Here is a 23488-nt window from a genome sequence, read left to right on the forward strand (position 1 = left end):
TTGGAGCCATCCTAAAATAGATTGAGCTCAAAAATTTTGGTTACCAGATCCAGAAGAGCAAGGCTGTTAAGCTTCTCAGGAGAGGTGAAGGAGACTAGACTTGTTTGCCTGTGAAACCTAGGGGAAGGGCCTGGCCTGCAAGTCTTCCTCTCTCCTCGCAGTTCTTCTGAAACCTGACAGTTTCCATTTGTAGTTAAAAGAGAAATAAAAGGGCATTTAATGTATTCAACTTTGTATACCAATACACAGTAAGTGAAGGTGTATTAGACATGAGTGTGTCAGAGGTTCCAGAAGTACTCCTGCAAGTGGTCAGCATGTATGCTTCTACGGAGGAAAGGCAGGTGTTGACTACATGCCTTGAGCCACCAAGTTTGCATCTTCCCATAGGGGTATGCTCCAAAATCCTTTGCTGCTTCTGCAGCACTGTGCAGGGAGAGTAGGAGGTAGATAGGACTTCTTAAGAAAGGAAACACAAGGTCATACTGGCTACCTGTGAAGACAGGGAAACTTTCTCAAAATTTTTAACTTCCCAATGTTGTGAAATGGGGTGGGGAGAAGCTGGCAGGATTCCCTGAGTAAATGCCTCAACAGTCAACTCTAAGTAGCTGTTTTTCCTTTCGGAGGTTTCCAATCTGATTTTGCGTTTCCTGATGAGGAGACTAGAGCAGCAGACACTGAGCAGGTTAAAAAGATCTGGCTATCAGGCGTTTTGACAACTTCTCCCTGTTGGTTTCTCCCAAAGTCAGATACTTCCAGGTGTTGCCTCCCTTTTCTATTTCTAACCTCTGTTGCTGGCTATAAAACAGAATAAAAACCATGTGATTAAATTAATGATCTCTATTGGCTTCTGTCTGATATTTACAATTTCTACCTTTGTATTTGGCGATAGCAAATCAAAAGTTAACGTAAGTACATACTCCTTTTTTATGAGGGGGATTGCATCATATCTTTTGTAACAAGAATTCTTTTAATCACTAGGAATATAAACTTGAAATTCAGCAGAGCAGAATGAATGTGCCTTGATAATTAATTCCCAGTGAACTCGTAACTGTAGCAACAGGTTGGTTGTTGTAGGTTGTAGCGAAGTCCTCCTAGAATCTAGGTGAAATTCAAATGACGATACCTTCTGAACTGGATGGATTTCAATCTGCTGTTTTCACTTCTCCCTTAGAAACCACAAGATGAGTTTTCTTTGGGCAGTCTGACTGATTCACCTAATCATGCAATAGTTATCAGTGTGGCAATAAGAGGTGTACTGGGCCTCCAAACCCAGTCTTTAGGGAACTGAACTGCTTCTTTAGAAGTGATTCTTGTATGGAAATTCTCCACAGTAGTGAGTGACTATGTTGCTATTAAGATATGGAAAGCAGGCCAGAAAATGTGAAGGTTGGGTTACTATAGGCCAATTCTGTGTAAGAATAAATATTTTATTTGAGCCTGAGAAATGCTGGGGTTTATTGTCATCTTAAAGGTAATGTAGATAAAATTCTCAGAACAATTGCATTCATTCATGTACATCTGGATTTATTTATATATTTTGAAAAACAATCAATTTTTGCTTCACATTTGGCTTTTACATCTGATATGCTATTTTTAGTAGAAGTAGGAAAGAAAACATATTTGGAAGCTGTGTTAACTGAAGGAGAAAAGATACAATGAAACAAAAGCCTAAACTGCATTTGGATTTATTTATGAAGTTATGAAAGCCTGTATTTTTGCAACAGTAGGTTATTCCCAGGGATTTCAGTATATTGACATGCTGATTAATGATCCAACAATCCATTAAGCTGTGTTTGTTGTTTTTTCTCTAGTTGCAGTCTGCTTGTAGAGCAAGAGTGGAAGAGACATTTATGTATAGGTAGTTAAATATATGTAAATTGAGGTTATAAAATTATTATAACCTACAGAGAAATTTAAAATGAAAATTATAATATATTTTTTTTAAATCTTAGACTCGTGGGAAGTCAAGTACAGTTGTCCACAGCTTTTAATCTAAATCTGTTCATAAACTGATTGTTTCATGTTGTCTGGAACACGTAAGTAGGAAGTCCTATTTGAATCTAGGAGACCAGTTTCACCAGAATTAAAATTCCATGCTGGGAACACGATCACAGTGGCAGCATGCTTGTTTAAAACCAATTCACAAGAATAACTATTTCAGACTAAACTTCTGAAAAAATGTAAGGACTCTTAATTCTTATCCAAAATACCATTGCCCATTACAGGTGCCCTCTTGCATCAAACACTTACTATGAAAACCTCACCTTTTTCCAGTATTGATTTTGTACATCAGATGCAGAGGTGACAGGCAAGAGGCCATCCCTATTCTATCTTTTACTTATTTTATTTAAGGGTATGTTTGTTCACTTCCTCCAAACAAGGGAGGGGGAAGGAGGCAGGGCAAAAAAAAAGTCAAAATAAAATAGTCCCCACACCAATTCAGACTTATGCCTTTATCTGTGGTGTGAATCTAAATTACATCAAATTAGATTAAACTAATATGTTTACATATGCTAATATAAAGAGGAGATCTCATTCAAATACCTGTCACGTCTCTGTAGGCTGCTAGGAGGACCATGCCATAAGTGGAATCAATTTCTAGAAATTATAAAATTTTTTATCCTCTTTGCTATTAAAAAGATCAGAGCATTTGTGTTGTTTCAAACCAAAGTATCTAACCTGTCTAATCAACACAGTAGTCAGAAGTGGATGAGGAGTACAAGAACAAGACAAATTTGGAGGGATGATTCCAGTTGCTGTAATCTCCCAGATTTTGTTACTGATTTAGGAACTTCTGCATGAAGAAGTTGCATCCTGACTAGCAAGTTTAATTGCCATTGATGGAGTTTTCTTTGATACATTTATTTAATTATCTTCACAGCTTATTTTTGTCTTTGGTTTTCAAAATATCCAGTGGCAATGAGTCCCAAAATTATATAGGATATGACAACGTATGTGCTTTTGTTTGTTTTAAACCTGCCGTCTGTTAATTTTGTATGATGGCCTCCTCTTGTGCTGAGAAATGGTGAATAGTCTCTATTTGCACTTGCCAGGTAACTTGCCATTTTACAGACCTTCTCAAATAACTAGCATATATTCTTTTTATAAATTATCTGGAATAAAAATTTGCACGTAACTGTGCAAGATAGGTATCATGCAGATTTTTGTTTCTTTTTAATTTTTAACTATGTTCCTTTCATGATATGGTCTTTGTTCTACCTGGGTGTGTATGATGACAATCAGGGCTACTATTGGGCCTCAAATTGGAGTAAGCCCCTCAGATTGGACTCAGGAGATCAGCATTTTATTGTGAAATGGTTGATCTCGTGTTTGACTGTGAGCAACTCAGTCTGAAGTATCCTGATCTTGCAAGTTACCTGTAGTTAATATAACAAGCCAAATTTTCCTGTGGATTTTTCACTATTTTTTAAAATACATCCTTATTTGTCATAGAAAGAAAATTCCTAATAAGCTTTTTTCCCTTTATTTAAGTGTAAGAGATGGGATGAATATAAGATTTTAAATAAAATTGAAAATTGTACCTCAGAAAGGCTTGGGAGTTTGTGTGTGCCACTGCAGCAAGCCACATTGAAGTCAACCATGGATGATGTATGGTGTGCCTCTGCTATGGTTAAATTACAGCATAGCAACAGAGATAGCAGGAGCAGGGAACAGTGATTTGGCATCATCTGTCTAACTCCTTACCACCAATGCGATCGAAACATGGTCTGGAATAGTACAAAATGTGAAATGTCCAGAAGCCTTGCAAGCGTGTCTGTTAATGGTTATAATCAGACCTGACTATCCATACAAAACATAATGAAGCTGTTTTCATACATGCTGGGACTTGTAAATGATTTTGTTGCTTGGTATCATATGAGGAACAGCAGTGATGTAATAAGAATACCAGTACCAAGAACATAATAAGAAAGCTATGGCTACCTTTGCTGCTGCTGTTCTTCAAATTTTCAGGAAAAAAAAACTCCACAGGCTGATTTCTAGCATAGCCAATGCTAATCTACATGGGCTCTTCCTCTATCGTATAGAATGAACTCCGGGAAATATGGTGATTTTTGGAACTGCTTCTAGGAGAAAAGTCATAGCAATGAGACCTAAGCTGAAATAAACTGCAGAGGAGGTCCTGAGTTGCAGGATCTCCTGAAAATGAGCCTTGTACCTGCTGGGTCACCTCATAGGCGCATCATGTCAGTGGCTTACTGCTGCAGAGGTCAGTCTTGTGTATAAGATCACCCCTATCTCCATGTGTAAAGCAGGAGAACTTTCCTTGGTCCTTGCAGAAACTCTCTAAACACTTTTACTTATTTGCTTTTTAACCTGATATCCCCTGTTGCTTACATGATTTTACCACTTTTCAGGTGTTCTGGCTTGTATTTTTCTGAATGATAGAGAATGAACTGAAAATTTAGAACTGTTTATATGTATTTACATATTAGTAGACATGGTGCTAACTGTTATACAATAGAAATCTTCACTGCCCATCCTCCAAGAAAGATGCCTGCCTCAAGATCTGAAAAATTAGTCACTGAAAAATATTAGATAAAGATATCTAATTAGATAAAGCATCGTTTGCGTTAGTTATTTTTTCTATGTGCATCTCCATCAAGTAAACATTCATATTGTCCATTATTTAAATATTATTTCCTAAATATGATCGCAAAAATTATATTTTAAATCACTTTGAATGCTTAATCTCTGGCATTGTATTTACTGTCCTGTCTCATTGTTAGGAAACCTTTCTCTTCTTGGGAAATTCTCTATTTCAAATCATTTACATATTTCATACTAATCTTTACAAGTATCTCCTGGTTTTTCCTTTATACCCAGAGATATCAGGTTATGATGCTGTTTCTTCCTGATTCACCAGTCAGTTCTTTAAAGATCCGAATAGTTCTTTTCACGGTTCTAGCTGGAAACATGTGCTGAAGTTCTAATGAGTCTGGTGAGTCAGAAGCTAAAGAGGTTGTCAAAATTATGTAAACATAATATACTCTATTTTCCAACCAATTTTATGAAGTGTTAACTCATACTTCAGTCTAATTTTTCCAAATAATTTCTACCGTTTCCAGCTGCTGCGTTGTCCTATTCTTGCGCAATGTTTCCTGTAGTGACTCTTGAAACTGGACCTGTGCTTCTGTCATATTGACGATACTAACTTATCTTTTACATATACAAGGAAATAACTAGCGATGCTTATGTCTGACATCATTGTCCAGCATTCATCCATTTACCTGCTCACTTCTATAATTGCCAAAAAGGAGATAGTGAATTGGCAGTAATATTTCTTCTGCCTCTGATATTTTGAATCTTCTTGAGCTTTTAAGGAGTCGTGGTGACATGGCTACGTGAGCAAGCTGTGAGCAAGCTGTGTACATTGTGTGCCATAAGCCCTCTAAGAGAAATTAAAAGCCAGTTCAGTTCCACTTGTTCTGTGGAGTTCTTCCTGACTGCCAGTGTGGGAGGGTGAACCTTGCTGATGCCTTCTCTCCTTGTTTATTTCCTAATCGTGTGATATTTGGGTAAACTTGGCTTACACTATACACTGAAAAAGAAAAAAAGTAGCAGTATGATGTGGGTGCTTGTTAGAGCTGTGGTTCATTGGAATTTGAGCTTCTACATTCAGTGCAAGTTTGAGGAAAGCACAGTGGAAGACAGGTATTCCTTGAATACTACCTATACTACTACCTGATTGATTGATTGATTGATTGATCGGAATTCTCTTCTACCACAGCCCTAAGTTGACACACATTTGAGTAAATAAAATGAAGTAGCAGTAAGAAGGTTGCAAGCAGGTAGTCATAGAGCAGAACCAGTCACTTTTAATGATGGTGGTTTAGCCTGCTCCTTACTAGGAGTAGTTATCTCGGGCTTGTCTAAAGTTAATGTTGCTATGCTGCTTTCAGCATCTGAAGTAATTTACATGATACCCCTGTAAAACATTGCACTGTACTGTAAAGTCTCAATAGTTAAAGGAAGTGGTTTAAATAAAAGAATTAGAGGCTTCTGATGTTTTCACTTCTCGTTGATATGTATCTTCATACTTTCATGTCTTGCAGAGTGTAAAGCTCTAATTTTCCATTGAATGGGCATCCCCAAATGGGCTTTCAGAAATATAAATGCTATAGGTTAGGGATTTCTTTTTTCTTATCCCACTCAGTCTCATTTCCACAAGCCCATTCACTCTGCCAGACTAGCTAACATAATCAGTAATATGACACAGAGTTTTAACCCTTAGCTGTCTGATAAATTTGGTAAACAAAATACATCTGAAACCGTAGCGCATTTTTGCACCTGAGCACTGCGGTTTGGTCCTGGGTGCTCCAGGGATTGTTAGGTGGGTTTCTGCATCTTTTCCATGGAAATGGACAAAGGAAGGAAAGATGCAACAGAATTCCTTAAATGTGCTGGCTGGTATAGTCATATACTGATACCTGGAAACTGTAATGCTGAGTCCCCAATCCAAAATTTGCTTAAAAAGGATAGATCCTTTTATGAAATAGGGAGTAGGTTGTTCTTATCTGGCTTCTGTTGTCCAAGCCATTCTGGTGCTCATACTTTCATCTTCTCAAGTTTATTTCTCTTGACTACAGGGGCAAAAAAGAGTAGACAAAGATTTTCATATAACCAGTTGTTCCCAGGAGGTGGAGCTTTTAGACAAATGCCAAATATCATCCATAATTAATTTGTGGGAGCTGACAATATTATCTGTTGTCAAATTGCTCTATCTTATCTCCTGAGTTAAAGAAAAATACTTTAGATAAAACAGTGGCCTGCCCAATGTCCAGCTATTGAGTATTGCAGACGGTTATTAATAAACTTATATTAAAAGCATTGAAGGAAATTAGACCTTGTGGCTTGTAGCCATTGTGGGGAGCTTTCAGACCTTCACTGTCTAGGATCTCCAGGCATGGATATTGCTTGCAGTGTTACTAGTAGTAAAATGGCATGAGTCTGCAGTGATGTGTATTCAAAGTTAATGACTGTGTTAGGAAAAATACTGCTGACCCATCACTAACATTCACTTGTGATATACTGCATCAGGTTTTTGCTGGTTTTGCAGGAACAGTATGTTACTTTCCAGGGTGTGCAGCCTTGATTCAAATGAGATGGTTGAATCGCTGCCTCATGGGACTGGCAGTGCAAGGTGTGCTGCTCTATATGAAAGTTCCCTAAGTTCTCTCCAGCCTGGTAAATACCAGTTATGCTCTTACAAGTATTAAACAGATTCCTTCCTTGGTCCCTCCTTGGTGAAAGCCTTTGTGCAGGGTAGGCAGGCCTGACTCTGACCACACAGCTGCTCCTCCACCTCAGACCTTTGTGCTTTAGTTTGCTTCTGCTGACTTTTGTCCTGTTGAAGAACATTTTATATGTTCTCTTTCATAGTAGACAAATTTTTAATTTCTAACCCTCAAAGAGAAATCACCACTCACTCGAGTAGTGTTTGTTAATATATTTATTCGTGTTAAGAACTGCAAAATTGTTCTTATTGGAACAATTGTTTTTGAAGGCAACCTCGTCATCTCTGAATAGTAATCTGTAGCAGGCAACTGTAAAATAATACTAATGTGAAAAAGAAGAGAAGCAATGTGAAAATTGTGTTATAAATGTTTGCTGCGTGTTGTAGTCTAATTCTTTTTTTTGACTGCAAGCAATCAATTTACTGATGAGTTTCCTTGGTTATTGTGTCATTCTACCTGAACAATAAGCCTGTTGACATGTGAGCATAGAAATAGTCTGTATTTAAAGTTTTTGTGGAACTATCAAGTTTATTAAAACATAGGATGCTGCTGCAGAAGCATAGGTTTAATGTGCCTTGAACAGCATCATGCCTGTGCCTCCTATAACAGTGATCTCCCTAGCTGCTGCGGCACCTTTCCTCAAAGAATAAAAGTACCGTCTGGGACTTTTTGAACCACAGATTGGAGAGGGGGAAAACACTTAACATCATACTAGGTCAGTGACGCTGTGCAGACATCTGCAAAGGACAGTGGTGAGAGCTAAAGTATTGGTATTTTTTAAACTGTCAGTTTCAGTCTTACAAAGCCGATTTCAGTCCTGCACCAAGTTATTTCCTATCTATGGAAAGGATCAGTCAAGCTTGTGCTTTCATTTTCATAACACCCCATCAACACCGCTGCCACCACTACCCGGAGTTCCTGCTCACATTTTGGATTTTCGTATGACTTCTGACCCACACTGTGAAAATCTAAGACTGGCGCAGCTGCATTTAGTTTACAAATGTTCCTTTCTAATAGCTAGCTTTTTATATTCTTTCTAAAATGATAAATTATAAGAGAAACTCTCTTATGGCCTTAAGTTGTTGTATACAACTGCTACATAGCTGTAGTAGAATAATAATAGTAGAAATGCAAGAGTACCAACATAATGGCAAAGACTGGATTTACAGTGAAAGATGGCAGACCCCTGAAGCTGTCACTTGAGCTGGAGCAATTATTCCATTTACAGTCAGTGACTCTGACAGGTGAAGTTTCACTTCTGAAGCCTATACAAAAATAAGTAAAACCTCATTTCTTTTCATTTGTATGTAAATTGCTTCCTCAGGAAAATAAAGATGATGTGTATGTAGTACTTTGTGCAATGAAGTAACGTGTAGTGATCAGTAAAAATACTGTTGAAGAAACAGCAGTGCAGGCAGAAAGAATTCAAGGATGTGAGAACAAAGGGTAGTACTGATATGTGGAAAAGCATAGGTAACACTTCACGTCCTTTCAGCTTTTACGTGCTTATTTTCCTACTCTTGTACAATCACAGATAGACATAATCACATAGCTTATCTCCCTGGTGTGGATGGTTGATACTGATAACTCTTTTTTAATACTTTGCAAATCTCCAGGTTTTGGTACAAAACAGTAGCTGCTGTGGAGAGGTCTGAGTTATAAAAAATTCCATGTAAGATGCCCCATATGTATTGTCAAGATCTTGATATTTATTCTTTGTTGCAAGAAAGAAGATGAGTAAGAGGAAAGATAAAAGTATACACTGGTATCAGCTATGTAGAAAGAATATCTCAGAGAAGATCAGAAAAAGAGAAATATCTTTGCCCTTTTGCATGACTCAGGAAAGGAGGACATTCAGAAAATACAAATTCATGAAAGGAAACATTTTACTGCCAGTCCACAATTAAAACACAAAGCTTACAGCTGCTGGGACTGGGCTATAGTTTATTGGGAATTGAACATTTCCCAGTTGCTGCCTTATCAAAATGCTACTTTGGATTTCAGAGTCATCCTTTCTCTTGCATCTTTATGCCTACTTTGTAATTGCTGAGCCAACATCAAAGGGTCTACTTGCATGTTTAAACCAACATTGCATTTTTTCTAAGTGATTGGGAAAGAAAATGGTATTGTAGCTGGTCAACAAAACTTTTGGATAGAGAAACTTGACTGGCACTGCAGTGACTAACGAAATCCAACTTCTAAAAATGCTGTTATGCAACTCAAGAATGTTTGTTTGTACACTTACTTCTTGAATTGTTGTAAGAGTCAGAAAAAATGTTTTTCTCTTTTGCAATCTACACTATAAAATTAAGCAATTCCCCAGCTACCCATCTCTTCTGTAGCCATCATTTTCAGAGTTCATTTAATAACATGTTATGCTAACTATTGTCACTGCCCATTTTTCTTTCTTTTATTCACGGTTGACCTTTGTTCATCTAAAGATCATGATGATGAAAATATTACCATTCAAAAGGAATGACATTCAGAAAGTGTGAGCAAGAATGGTCACACTAAAAGGTTGTCAGGTATAAGGTCTGACAAAGTGACTGAGCTCTTTTAAAAGTGATTATCCATTCTGAAAAGCCAGACTCCAAAAGGTTGTGTCTCCTGCACCTGATGATCCTGCTGCTGCCTCCCTGTCCTTCACATCATAGACTCAATATTAAATTCTGTGTTTTAAGTTGTGTATGTATTTTTTCGGTCTCCACACACATCCCCCCTTGATTCTATTAATTCTCCTGGGAATATACTGCTTCATTATCCATCAAATGACTACTTGTCATGCCTTTTGGGAATAAGACAGAGCAGGATATGGCTATAATTAGATTATATTTTAGAAAATGTCTATTTCAAAATCTTTTTTTCTTACATGCCTCTCTACTGGGAAGGGTAGGATCCCTATCTGCATAGGAGAAATTCATAACAGTCTTTTCAAACCTACAGTTAATTTACACAGGTTTGGTTTATATTCTACTGTTTTCTGAGCTGGTCAGGAGCATTAAAAACAGGGGTGGCTCTTCAAGCTTGTTTGAAATTGGAAATTTTACCTACAGTTTATAAGATAACAGAATATAATGTCAGAGCCTATTTATAAACATATTACTTCTACATTCAGAACTGTTTTCAGGAATTATCTTGAGCAGGTTGCACCTTCAGTTGAAATCTAGAGTTGTAATTAAAGATTTTTCCATTACTGGCGTAATAGCCAGGGTACCATGAGTACAGGAAAATATGAATTATGCTATTGCTTCTGTACCTGACCTGAATCTGTTTATGGTTACTCTGCTTTACTACCCAGGATTCAAGAGGGCTCATTAGCTTGGACACAGTCCATGGAGTATCCTTGTGGTTATTTTTGACCTGGAAGTAGTATGTCTACAATCTTCCAGTGCTGCACTTGAGCCAAGTCCTCCAGTCAGTGGGAACAATGGACTGTGCAGGGGCACCAGGTGTCTTAGTATGCGGTCAGTTTGGACCTGGCTGCAAAAGCATCCTCAAGATGCCTCTGAATACAAACTTAGTCTGCAAGCAGCAGAGCTATGTTTAGGCATCACCTCATCTGAGCAAACTGAAGCTACCATACCATCCTCAATCTATATTAAATCAACTTGGGTGTCTTTGCTTCTGTGGTTTAGTTTTCCTGCACAATCAATAATCTGCCTTTGATTAATAGAGCTGACTGTGAAGTCAAGAGCAAAAGCTGGCATCTAAAAATGAACTGCAAATTTTAATGAATTGTTATAGGGAGTTAAGCCATCTCTAGTGAATGCGTCAAGAGAGAGTAAGTCAATTCTAGGTGTGGAGTCAATGTAGACAGGTTAAAACATGTTAAACGTTGTGTGATTGCTGTCATTGATGTGCGAAGTGCTGTCACTAGTAGAGTTTTGCATGATGATGTGTGTGTTGCATCAATCGAAATAGTCCTACTGTAACACGGGATACAAATATTCCCAACAATATTGTTTCTGCAGTATTGCAGAGATCCCCAATGTCCTAAGGGATAATTCCCAAGAGTTAGCTGTTGGCCGTCTCAAGAGCATAAAGTAAACTAGGCTGATTAAGCGTAGTGACTATTACTTACTCATCCCTTACTGTTTTCCCTTCTAAATAACTACCCCCTTGCTAGTCAGGGGCAGATAATCTGTAGGGGATCAAGAAATGTGTATGCTGTCCCTGCATTTGAGTAAAGAGGACTTTGGACTAATTTACACTGTCATCAGTAATAATGTAGAGAATGTAAGAAGCAGCTTCCGTTGTGTTTGGTGCTGTGAAAATGGTATTGAATCTGCTTTGGTGAGATTACCACACTCAGTGAGAAAATTCAGCCTTTCTTGTAAGCGGCACCCTTGCCTTCCCTGGGTAACTGGCCGTGCCATGGGAAAAAACTCCAGCTTCCCATCGTCTCATTAGTCTCCCTCTGCTGTGTGTGGTACTAAAGCACACAGGTTTTTTGAGCTTCTTTGTCTACAATACATAAAAAGGGAACTAAAAGCGATGAAACTGTAAGTCAAATAAGCATGATGATGGTGGAAGTTGATTCCTTGCTAACCTTTGGAGAGAATGCTCATGCTCAGCCCCACCTGACAGTATACTGTGGTATATGTATGCCTGTGGTCAGCCTTGGGGTTTCCGCTGCAGTTTCGCAGCGACAGTGTTGGGTGGGAGGCAATACTAACCAATAGGTAGCACTAACAAAAAGGTGAAAATAATAATAGAGCAGTTTGTTGCTGTTATTACCAGATAATCTGATTGTAGGTGTGTTTGGCTTTTAAATGGCAGTTAGTGAGACCAAATGTTTATAAAATGGCAAACATGATTTATTAATAACAAATCCAATTTAAACTTTTTTGGAGGTGATTACTTCTTCATGCTATATTTGTATGCAGGTGAGCCACTTTTTGCTGAATCACTGAATGGTGTGCCTCCCAGCAGCAGTGTTTTGGGTTTTCCCATATGACAAATGGGAAACCACCAGCAGTGTCCAAGGAGAAAGGCTGTCCTACAGCAAGCTAACCTTTGGAACTAGGACACGTGGCACAGCATGATCTAGTGATCAGAACAGGTGACTGGCAGTGAAGCCTTAGGAAATCTGTATCCTGCTCTGCTCATAGTTCCTTGTATGAGGTAGAGTAATTAATCTGTCTTTCTTGTGCTTCATCATGCACTTGTGTAAAACGGAGACGTAATTATGCATTCACTTTGTAAGGCTGTTTTGAAATTTAAAGAATGAGGATTAATCTTGGAGTGTGACAAGGATTCCCTGCTCTCCCAGCTTAACTGCTATGTTTGATCCCCATTGAATTATGCAGAATTGTGCATGTGGGTCACTGCAAAACTACTTCCAGGAATTTGTACAGAAAAGTTGCCTTCTGATGGGAAACTGTTAATGTTTATTCTTACCTGAGAAGTGGTTCTTTTAAGGTATAACTTGCTGATTTTTAAAATGTAAAACTACCAGTTACAGCATTTTCAGTTTATTTACTATTTGCAAAGCTCAGGCTTTTTACATGATATGAAGTTCAACATCAACCTGATCATGTGGAGTATGCATTCTCTGTCCTACTGCTCTGCGTCCCCACCTCTTTTCACTCCAGCTCCTCTGATCCAGAAGTTCCTGCCCTGGTGTGTGAGCACGGTTGTGATTTTGCCATGATCTGGTTGACAACATGGCCCAACAAGTAGATTATATCAGCACCACAGAAAAAAAGAAAAAAGGTGCATTGTGATATGAGGGCAGGACCTTGGTGGTGGAGGGGGAAATTCCATAAAATGGCATTGCTGCAGAAACAAAAAAGAACTCATTTACGTGTGGGGAAGCAGCTCATATCTCAGGGACTGTCCCAAGGAAAGATAAATGTATACATTCAGCCAAAGTATTGTAAAAGTGTGCTAGTTTTTCACTGATTCACAGATTAGGGTGCAGAAATCAGAGTTAGAACATGCACGCTGGATACATACATATATTTAATTATGGATTATTTTTAATCGTTTAAAAATAGAAAAATTATTAGCAGTGTGCTTAGAAGAACCACACTGGGAGATACTTGGTACATTTGTGAACAGCTGGCCTTGACTCTTCTGTTGATCTATGCATGGTTTCATACTTCTTTGTGGCTGCATCCTGGCTCCATCAGAATCGTTTGCTGAAGTGCTGTGAACACAGAATTGTTTACATTGTAAGTAAAATGTTAAGGTTTGGGAGAAGCTTGAGAAAGATCTAATTAAAAAAAGACTAGGACAGCAGAGGAATAATTTAAATGTAACTGATAAATGATGAAAGGTATTGCAAGCAGAACATACTCAGCAGGTGCTAATGAGCATGAGTTTCTTGGAGAAGGATCTAGTGATCTTCACAAACAGTTGATTAAAATGTCTGTGCAGTTCAGAAAGAAACATGGATCCTGATGTGCCCTGTCAAGAGGAAGATAAGACTGAATGTAATGGTAGTTACCTATATAATCCAGTAGTACTTCTAGTGCCTTGTGTGGCCAGTAATTTGTGCTGAACAGCAGCGATTCACACCTTGTTGCTATTCTGCCTCAGCCACTTCTTGACATATGAATTGAAGCAGTCCATGTAACCATGCTTATTTTCCCTTCTGTACAAAATGGCATCTTATAATTCTTGTTTTCAGAGAAAATGTGTTTTTATACACTCTGCTGTCCAAATTTGAAAGATACTAATACTCATAAAAGGTCATTCTTTCACTAATTTTGTACTCCTCAGAAAATGAACAGCATAGGGAATGTGTGTTGTATATTTTTTAATGTTTTATACAGATTGCCTTTTGAACAGATTATCCAACTGACCATCTGATGTTTGCTGCCCAAATAATGTGGGAACATTCAAAGGGTGCATCTACATAGATCTTATTGCATATAGCATATTTGCATTGTGTGGTGGCAGATAATTTTTAGATAACTTTTGGAAGTACTAAATTAATAAAACACTCATGTCTTTTTAAGTGAGAGATCACTACTGCTGTTTTTTTGTTAACAGTGTTATGTTCAGTTTCCTCTATGACTAAAACAAGTGTTACCGTGTGTCTCACATCTTCCCTTCTTGAGAAGCAGCCAGGCGTGGGAGTAGACACACTTAGGAAACCCCCCATGTAACTTCTGTGACTCCCTGTAGACCACCCCTGTTAAGCACCCAAGCCTAAAATGAGGTGAAATCCTTTAGTAAAGTTGCATCAGGCAAAGGAGTGTGCAGAACAAAACTATCTTTATCTTGTGAAAGCAAAAATAATTTCTATCTTTGGCATTTTAGTTGTGTAAGTAAAGGTTAATCTCTGTGGTAAGTAGGGAGGAACAGTGTGCTGTTATGCAAGCAAGAGTTTCTATATTTTTTAATGGTGATTCCCATTAATTTTATTACAATTTAAGCCTGTTTTGAGTTTTTCCATTGCAAAACTGTAGCTAATTTATACCACCTCTCAATTTTTTCCCAGAAGCACTTCATACTAGAGAACCTCATATGCTAATAACATGTAGGAGAGGAAAGTCCATATGACTAACAGGTACAAAGTACCGATAGTTATAACCTTCAGAAAGAAAGACTTAAGGGAGCTGGATCCAAGCCAGTCAAGTTTTCTATAAACTTGGGAATAGCCCCAGTTGACCAATCTGTGTCTGGAAATCCAGCTGCCTTTGTGTTGAACCATAAATGTAATTAAAAGGTGTTTCTTTCTTTTATTGGGGTAAACTCCAGCAGTTCAAATACTGGCAATTCTTCATTAACTTGCAATACCACTAGTGCAGCTATGTTCCTGACACTATTTTTGACTCATAGCCTGCTTTTAGGACTTGCTTCTTCTGTCGTACCATCAGGATGCTGTTGCTGTCTAGTTTTTTATTTTAGACCTTGTAGAATCAGTTTCTGAAGTGTTCTTTGAAAAATGTTTTAACTTTTTTTCACATGACTTCCTGCTAACCTTCCCTTAATGTAGCAAAACATTAGGCAAGAAGAGAAAGTATTTTCATTTGGAATTTGTAAGGAGTTGCTTAAGTTACTCATGGTTGATACTTCTTCACTGTTGACTTCTCTCCATGAAAATGTGTGTGGATGCAGTAGGTACATTCCTAACTTTTATTAAGTTTAATGAACTCAGCTTAACAAACTTAATTCTCCTTTGGTATTTGTATCCAACTATTTGCAGGACTGGGCCAATGCATGAGAACCAGAAGATAAAGGTGACTGTAAACAAGTAAAATTGATGAGCCAGTTTTTACTGCCCAGATAAGACATTCCAAAAAGGAATTTTAAGAACCTCATAATTTAATAATCAAATAAATTATGTGGCATAGACGAGAAGATACATTATTACATAACATGGTTACTTTGAAAGCCTTCCAGTAACATGAAAATGGTGGCTTTTGTTTGTATCTTCCAATTCTGTGTCCAGTAAGAATTCTGAAATGTATCTCCAAAGATTCAGGGCATGCATTGGAGAGAATGCCGTTTTTATTTTTATCTGCCATTTTATAGGCAGAAATTACTGCATTTGGCCTTTTCCTCCTCGCATTATGTCCTGTTTGTTTTAACCAGGGAAAAGTAGATTGTATGCATGGAAAGCCGATGTCCAGTGTGATCTCCTGGCAGCAGGAAGTCAGTTCCAATAGGTACTGTTAGGCTCTTGTGCTTTGTGTTAGCACCAAGACCCTATGTCTCTATGAAGGCAGAGCCTTCAATCCCTCAGAGTCAGTGCTGGTAACAGCAGCTTATAGGTCAACAGTTAAAATTAATGTAGAAAATCTTCTGGCCTCCTCTCTCAGTTCCTCAGATCCAGATTCATGGCATACTTAGTTTGATCCACCTGCAGGTCCTTTGCCGAGAGGGGCAGTCCCACACTCCCTGTCCTCACCACCTCCAGTGATGTGTTCCCATCAGTCATCGCGTTTGACTCAGGTCTATCAGTTGTGTGGCTGCAAACTGAACCCTGCAAAAAAAATTCATTTTGTTGGATCAGTGAGCTCGTGGGTAGTTCTGACATTGTTAGATCTGACGCAACAGAAGGAGTGGGAATGTGCAGCTCAAGAGAGGATTGAGCAGGACCACCTCTTTCCACTGCTATTTGCAGGTAGATCAAACTAAATGCATGGTGAAATTGTACCCAAGAGTTAGAAGAACAATTCTTTCTAGCCCCTGAAACAAAAGATAATCATATCAGTTAATGATAAGGGTAAAAAATAGGAAGAAAGAAGCGGAAAGAGCAGGAGTAGGAGAAAGACAGCTGGAGGTATTGCAGGGAGAAGAGAGAACAGGGAAGAGGGAGGTAGTTAGAAAAGCAGGAAGAAGGATTAGAGAAAAATCGGGAGATTGTATATTGACAAACAGTGGCAGCAAATGCAGGTAAAAATTAGGGAACACCTTTCCCTGGTGGTTGAGCATACTGTCCTCAGCCTTCAAACATGATGCTTCAGTCTCAAGAAGGAGTTCTCTCTTTCTGGGCAGAATTGAAATGCATTGTTTTGTGAGCAGTCCACAGCAATAATCTGGATGCTGAAAGCCAGAACCTTTGCCCTCCATGAGCTCTGTCTGTCCGGGTGAAGTGGGGAGAAGCATTTATTGCTGAACAGGCACAGCCCTAAGATGCTGGTGAAAAGTCCCTCTGAAGAGAAGCTGGCGCAGCAGTGAATTTGCCACTTCAGGATATTGGTTCATAAGTGGGAGGCTAGTCTGGATGTGGCTTTCATAAACCCTTAATCCTGAGGTCACAATTTCCTTTTACTGATGCTTTCTTCTTCCCCACAGAGCAGCCCAGATCGCTTGTAGTTCTCTAATTTCGACAATAGGTGGAGCTGGAAAAGCTGTATGGTTCAGGGCTCGGTCCTTCTCTAATACCAACAAAGGCTTCGGTGCTGAATCATTTCCAAAAGTAGATATTACTTAAATCCCAATGTGATTCAATTCTCTCAGCTGACTCTGACTTTCTGAGATCTCCATACAACTCCTCCTGAGTTCATTCATGTCATTCAAGCTGCAAGAGCTGGGAAAAGTTTATAATAGCAATAGTATTTTCTCTATGTTTGAGATCAGCTTCCTACAATTAATTGTTTCGGGTTTTTTTTCTTTGTCATTAGGGAGTTAAATTAGCTATCTACTTAATTCATATTGTGGTTAAGAACTGTGGAAAATGAGGGTATGCTAGAAGTCCCACTAGTTGAGATACAGATGTGTGTTTTCCTCAGTCTGTTTTTACAGCTAAGAAAATATTTGGTTTTGCTTTGTTTTCTGCAGCTATTTGATGCTGTCAACTGCCTGGCAAAAGAGAATGCCCGGTTGCTTGTGCTGGGCCGCAAACACATGCTGACTGACTCTTCAAATTGGAAAAGAGAGATTATGAAGGAGATACAGAATAAGGCAGATTTCTTCTTTGCTGAAAATATGTAAGTTTAAGAAAATTGTACATGTAATGGAGATCAACACCTGATTTACATGCATTTTAAATCAGTATAAACAGCTGTAGCTTCTAGTACCATTACTAGTATCTCCAGCTCTGTGTGTGTGAAAGAGAAACATATCCCTTGCTATACTTGCTTCAAAAAACAATACATATTAGAAGTTGCATTTGAAGAATTTCATCACTTAGAATCATGTTGACATCTGTATGATTTATTAGGATTTATAACTGTTAAAACCACTGCCAAGACCACAGTGGCCTGAACTTACAGAATACCTGATAGTGTTGGTGTACAGCTGCTCCCAGAGGAGAGTATTTCTGTGAGTGGAAACAGACCCTCTGCCTCTCTCATTTAAGAAGCACAACCCCCTTGCTCTGGCCCAGACAAGCCTGTCCTTGTCTCTAAACTAGGAACTTGCCTCCGCCTCAGTGTCCCCTCTCCTTGCCCTACTTTCCTCATATAGTGAGTCTCAGTTTTCCTTCAGTTCCAGCTCCACCTAGTCTCCATCTGAGTTGGGCGCTGTTGGTCCTTCACCTGTGTCTGCTGTTTCTTCTGTGATCCCAGTTCCCAGAACTTCTGACCAAGTTCCTTGTCCCAACAGCCAGTCCAAGTCTCTTCTGTCTGGCTCCTTGTTTCAGATCTGTTCTTCATCCCCTTTCCAGTCCAGCTCTTGTTCTCTTTGCTGTTGAATCTCATTGCTTTCTTTTCTGCTATCTGAGCACCAACAAAGGGGACTCTGTTACTGCAGGCTGGAAATCCTCACTAATCTCATGTCCTGTCACTTACTATTACAGTAATCCACAGCAATCAAAAAGTGGTTTCAAGCAAAGTTCTGCTCAGCTTCTCCAGGTATAGCGTATCTTGTGCCCACTGTAAATGTATTTTTAGAGACTTTTCCCTAAAATTGCTTCAGTTTAATAGGATCTAATGTTGAATATATGTTCCAAATAATCGTAGTACTTTTGGAGGTATATTTACCCATGTAAAGACAAAGATTCACAGATTTGTGCTATTGCCTACATTACATTTTATTATCAGTTGTGATGATTGTTCGTATTCCAACAAAGTTTTGGAGGTGCCCTTATGAGTTTTAGCAGTTCTGTTCCACATAGCGCTGTTAAGTTATGTGGCAAAAGATTATACTGTATTGCCAGATTGTGACAGGAGGGAAAAATGCTCTTTGTAGCATGCAGTTAATTTTTATTGCACTCGAACTTTTGGTGCCCAGGGGTAAGTAGAAGTTCTTTATTTTACCAGGGAACTAGAGTAGTGATGGGAGTTTTCAGTGTTGCTGATGAATAAATCTCAGATCAGCATTTGATTCATTTCCTGCAACCCCTTACTGCCTTGTGAATGACGTCTGTCTTTTCCATTTGTTTTGTTAAGATCTGAAGATGATGCCTTCTTATTATATGCCACTCTTCAATCAGGCAAGCATTGCAAGTTTGTTACTAGAGACTTCCTCCGGGATCACAAGGCTTGTCTTTCTGACAGTCTGACGCGTCATCTGTTCCGTAAGTGGCAGCGTGGACACCAAATAGCGTTTGCCTCTTCTGTGGAAGGAAAGCATATACGTTTTTTGGTAAGTTTTCTGCTGCAGTCAGAAAGCACACAGAGCACATTCATTAAATATATGCAATTTCAAACTCTGGAAGCAAAAAATTCTTGTTGGAGTCTAAGAAATGGATTTGTACCAATGGGCTCAAAACTCCCATGCTTACTGAAAATTCCTTGTATTCACAAAGCATGCCACAAATGTGAAAACTGTCAAAAAGACAAGGAATGCTGCCTAAATGTTTAAAATGTAAATGTATGCATGCTTGTTTATACAAACCTTTCCATTGATGTAAAACATAAGTGCCAGTATTTCTTCATTTATTTTAAACTTTGAAATATCTTATTCTCCTCTGTAGCACTATTATAAAATACCATGCTTCTAATTGTACAAGAGAATTTCTTTCATCTTTATTTTAAAAAGCAGGAAAATACAGGTATTTCAGTATTCACTGTAATATTAGCCTAACACATGTATAAAGTTTCATGAAGGGAAGCCCAGAACAGTCAGGTTTATAGTCAGCTGCAGGAGTTACAGTCTTCCAAGCATAGTATCATCTTATAGTAGAATACTGTGCTGTTATTGTCTAGGAGACATGTATTTTTGTGAGCCTTGAACAGTACATTAACAGGAGTGCAGCTGTTTTAAGATTTTTATAGGCAAAAATTCATCACATGACATTCCATATCATGCAGTTTTTTGTTATCTGCATTGTTACTGCCTACTGAAAGGAATACTGCACCTATGCAGATTGATTTTCTTGCTGCTCTGGTTAAAATTGTAAAATAATATTCATCGTTACAAACAGACCATAGAGATACAGGCTTATAAGAACGACAGCCTTTCATTCAGTGTTGCCATATAGGAGTTTCTTTTTATGGAACCAAATACTGAATGTAGGGTTACCTGAGTAACACAACTTTAGCTACATCTTGTTTCTTTCTTTTGTACAAAAGGGCTACTAATTTTCACATCTTAGTTTCCATACAAGTGATTTGGATAACTGACATTCCCAGTCATAGCTGTCTTCTAGGTTATTCTGGAAGCTGTCATGGGAAAGTAGACTTCGGGGACTATACATACAGAGTGATAGTATGTTCTGAGAACCATAGTTGCCAACCAGTAATGTTTCTTTTGTATTTGTGTTATATATGTTGAGTTAGTACACCTGTAACATAATAGACCAGAAAAATAGTTTATTATATTTGTTCAACTAGATGCTCTTGAAAGTGTTAGTGATAAACCCTTTTCTAACATCCTCCTCAGTGCAGAGCAAGTCAGTTCTGTAAAGAGGTACACTGAGAGAACAAACACGAGATGTCATTAATGTCATTAAATCCAATCAGTTCAAGCCTACAAACTCCACATCCTGAGTTAATTCCCATGTGATTTCATTTAATTGAACAGAAAAACAATGATTTTGCTATTTCTAGAAATTGGATGCATTATGTTCGAATCATTATCTGGTGGAGCTTGAAGGCAGAATTTTAACCATTTATAATGACTCCTAGACCACAAAATACTAAAAGATGTTTTAGTTCTTCCAGCAGTACTAAAATTTAGAATTTGTTTGGTGTACAGAAATAAATGAGAGTTGTTAGAGAGATGAATCTATGGAGATTTCTAAGGTAAATGTTGGAAGTTATAACTACTTATAACTGGTATTTTAGTAATATATTGTGTAAAGTCTAAAAAAATGTTTTTATCTGTCTTCATCCAACAGCCTGCTCTCTGTTATGACTGTGTGGTACAGACTACAGGTGATACATGGCATATCCCTTATAAAGACACTTTGGACGAAAAATATTCATATCGAGTACCAAGAAAATGGCTCTGCCTTCAGCAGAAGCGATGAAGAATGTAATTGCACGAGCTGAAGCTGCTTTTTTCTTTCTTTTAAATCACTTTTGCTGACTAGAAGAACTCAGCAGTACAATTATGAGATTAATGTGTGAGGCCTATAACTAAAGAAAATTCAGTGACTACATTTTGTCAAAGTCATTCCTGCAGTAAATCTGTTAACATCAATGATGGTCCAGCAGGGACAAATTAGGTCCATTATTTCCATCTTTACAGGCGATTTCTGTAGCCTCTCAATGTGATTTGAATTAAAACTTGGTTTTGCTCTTGGAATTTCAGGTTGTGAGGTTTTTTATCTTTTTTTTCTGGTCAAGCATTTCATCTACACTGAAATTCATGAACTCTGTACTTCAAAAAAAGGAAGCAGGACTTGCAAAGTACCTTCAAAATTTGTGGGGCTGACCTTGCAACAGTGTTGCAATGTCTACCATCAATAAATGGTGGTAATGGGGCCAAATGGTATGTTTACTGTTTGCCAGACACTCAGAGCCCTAATACGTTTTCACACTAATTAGAATTCATTTGATCACATAGAATGTAAGATATTTGTTACAGCAACATACATTAAGATTTTGTTTGGAAGAATAAGGAAACAGACAGTAGGATATTGTGTGGCTCTTTCACACTCTTAAATTTACTGCTTCTGACAGGTTTTCATGTCATTGGAATAGTTTGCGTATGAAAACACATGGATTTTTTTAAACAAAAATTGGTGATAACAAGAAATTCTTACAGGCAATAATAGGAAAGAATGAATTTTGTACAGAGATTTCTATAAAACCTATCTCAAGTTATAAAGCAAGTAAAATAGTATATATTACAGGAAAAGTGTTCTAAGTTATTATTTGTGTGTGTATGGTAAGCGTGTTCATTTATTGCAGTTACCACTTTAATACAAACCTTTCTCCCCCAAAAACATAGAAATGCCACATTAATATCAGATGAAATATCATGGTTTTGTCACATTTGTCTTGTTCACTGAAAAGTCCTCTGTTTGAGCTGAACCATGCAGATCTTTTTGTATAGTACTTGTAGTTCTGAGCTGCTGCAGTGTCCCATGACAAGCTCCCTCAGGACTCTTAGCATTCAGGCATGTTACCTGCTATTTTTTTCATGTCAGAGAGCAATCCTGACACTTGTTCTACTCCTGGTGATATCAGTTTGTAAACCAGCAGGTGTGATCTGCATACAGTCATGTCCTGTACTGTGCAGAAAGTGTAGAGGAGCTGGGTAGCTCTTAAGGTAACCTAGAATCTTGGTTTTAAATTCATCATGTTGGTAGCGTTCATCACAGACCCCTTTTCTGACAGAACATGCCAGCTCCTATACGTCACCTGTCTTTCTGGAGTCCACCAGGGAAAGCAGAGAGATGGGCTCTACGTCTCTCACTCCTCAAACTGATTTACTTCTAATTTGTCAGAAGATTGTTTTCACAGTTCTGTAAGTCAGAGAACTGCCACATCTCCTTGAAAGTGCAAATACTGCTTTGTTAAAGTAAGTGTCTTCTCCTTTACACGACTGCTTAGTTAGCAACTGTTGCTCTGTATGAGGGTTATTTACCCTCTGTATGAAGTTCTGCAACAGCATAAGCTTATGTGAATCAGTGCTGTTACAGTCCTAGTTTGGGTCTAGCTCTGGGGGACGTGCAGTCCTAAGCAATTCAGAGCTGGGTCAGCTGAATGCAAACCCCTTAAAAAATTCATTTTCGCTAGGTCAAAATTGACATCGTTGTGTGGAACTAGCAGTACTGCACGAGTACTGGTACCTGTATGGGAGGGGGAGGAAACATCAGGCTGCAGAAGGTGGGTCCCTGCAGCTCTGCCTTAGGTCCGCTTCAGCTGACCAGAAACTGCACCTTCAGGTTATCCACTTCATTGCCAGACATGTTCATCCATTGAAGATTGTATTTCACCTCACTCTGGTCATTAACAGACATGCATAATATCAACATCCAACTGGAATAAATGCATCCTCTACTTCCTTTTGACTGAGGACATGTCCCTAATCAATCACTTGCGTTTCATCTCAAAACTGTTCTTACAGAGATACTGTAATACCTTCTAAATAGTAACACTTTCTAAATACACATTCTTAGTGTATTCAGGGGAAGGTGAAACAGAATCTGGAATTTACAACAGGAAGATATCCCAACATTAGTGTCAGAATTGTTGTGACTTCTTTTTCCCCTATGTTTGTTGCTAATACACTTGACTGTAGATCCTTATAGGGAATTAGTGACCTTGTCTCTCTGGAACCAAAGTGGAAACATTAGTGATCAACCTACAGACTTGCATACTACCTGTTCATACAGCTGTACACAGTCTCCAGAGGCTCGGTTCTGTCTGAGTATTGTGGAGGGGATGCACAGGAATCGATTGCTTGCAGTGTCTTCCAGTACAAAAGTGGCATCAAAC

The 23488-nt window shown here is 38.4% G+C and overlaps 1 protein-coding gene across 5 annotated transcripts in view; it reads left to right on the top strand.

Annotated features, from left to right (window-relative positions):
- PRORP (protein only RNase P catalytic subunit) overlaps positions 1-21347 on the top strand; it is a 53691-nt gene extending 32344 nt beyond the window's left edge. For 4 of the 5 annotated variants that reach the window (XM_074824615.1, XM_074824614.1, XM_074824612.1 and 1 more), the window contains exons 6-8: positions 17496-17644; positions 19046-19241; positions 20938-21347. In XM_074824615.1, the coding sequence (XP_074680716.1) occupies positions 17496-17644; positions 19046-19241; positions 20938-21069 (477 nt within the window). In that variant the 3' untranslated portion in view covers positions 21070-21347. The other variant, XM_074824616.1, reaches the window with a different exon arrangement.
- Positions 21348-23488: the final 2141 nt, after the last annotated feature.

This window comes from Strix aluco, chromosome 4 (assembly GCF_031877795.1).
Source record: "Strix aluco isolate bStrAlu1 chromosome 4, bStrAlu1.hap1, whole genome shotgun sequence".
NCBI lineage: Eukaryota > Metazoa > Chordata > Aves > Strigiformes > Strigidae > Strix > Strix aluco.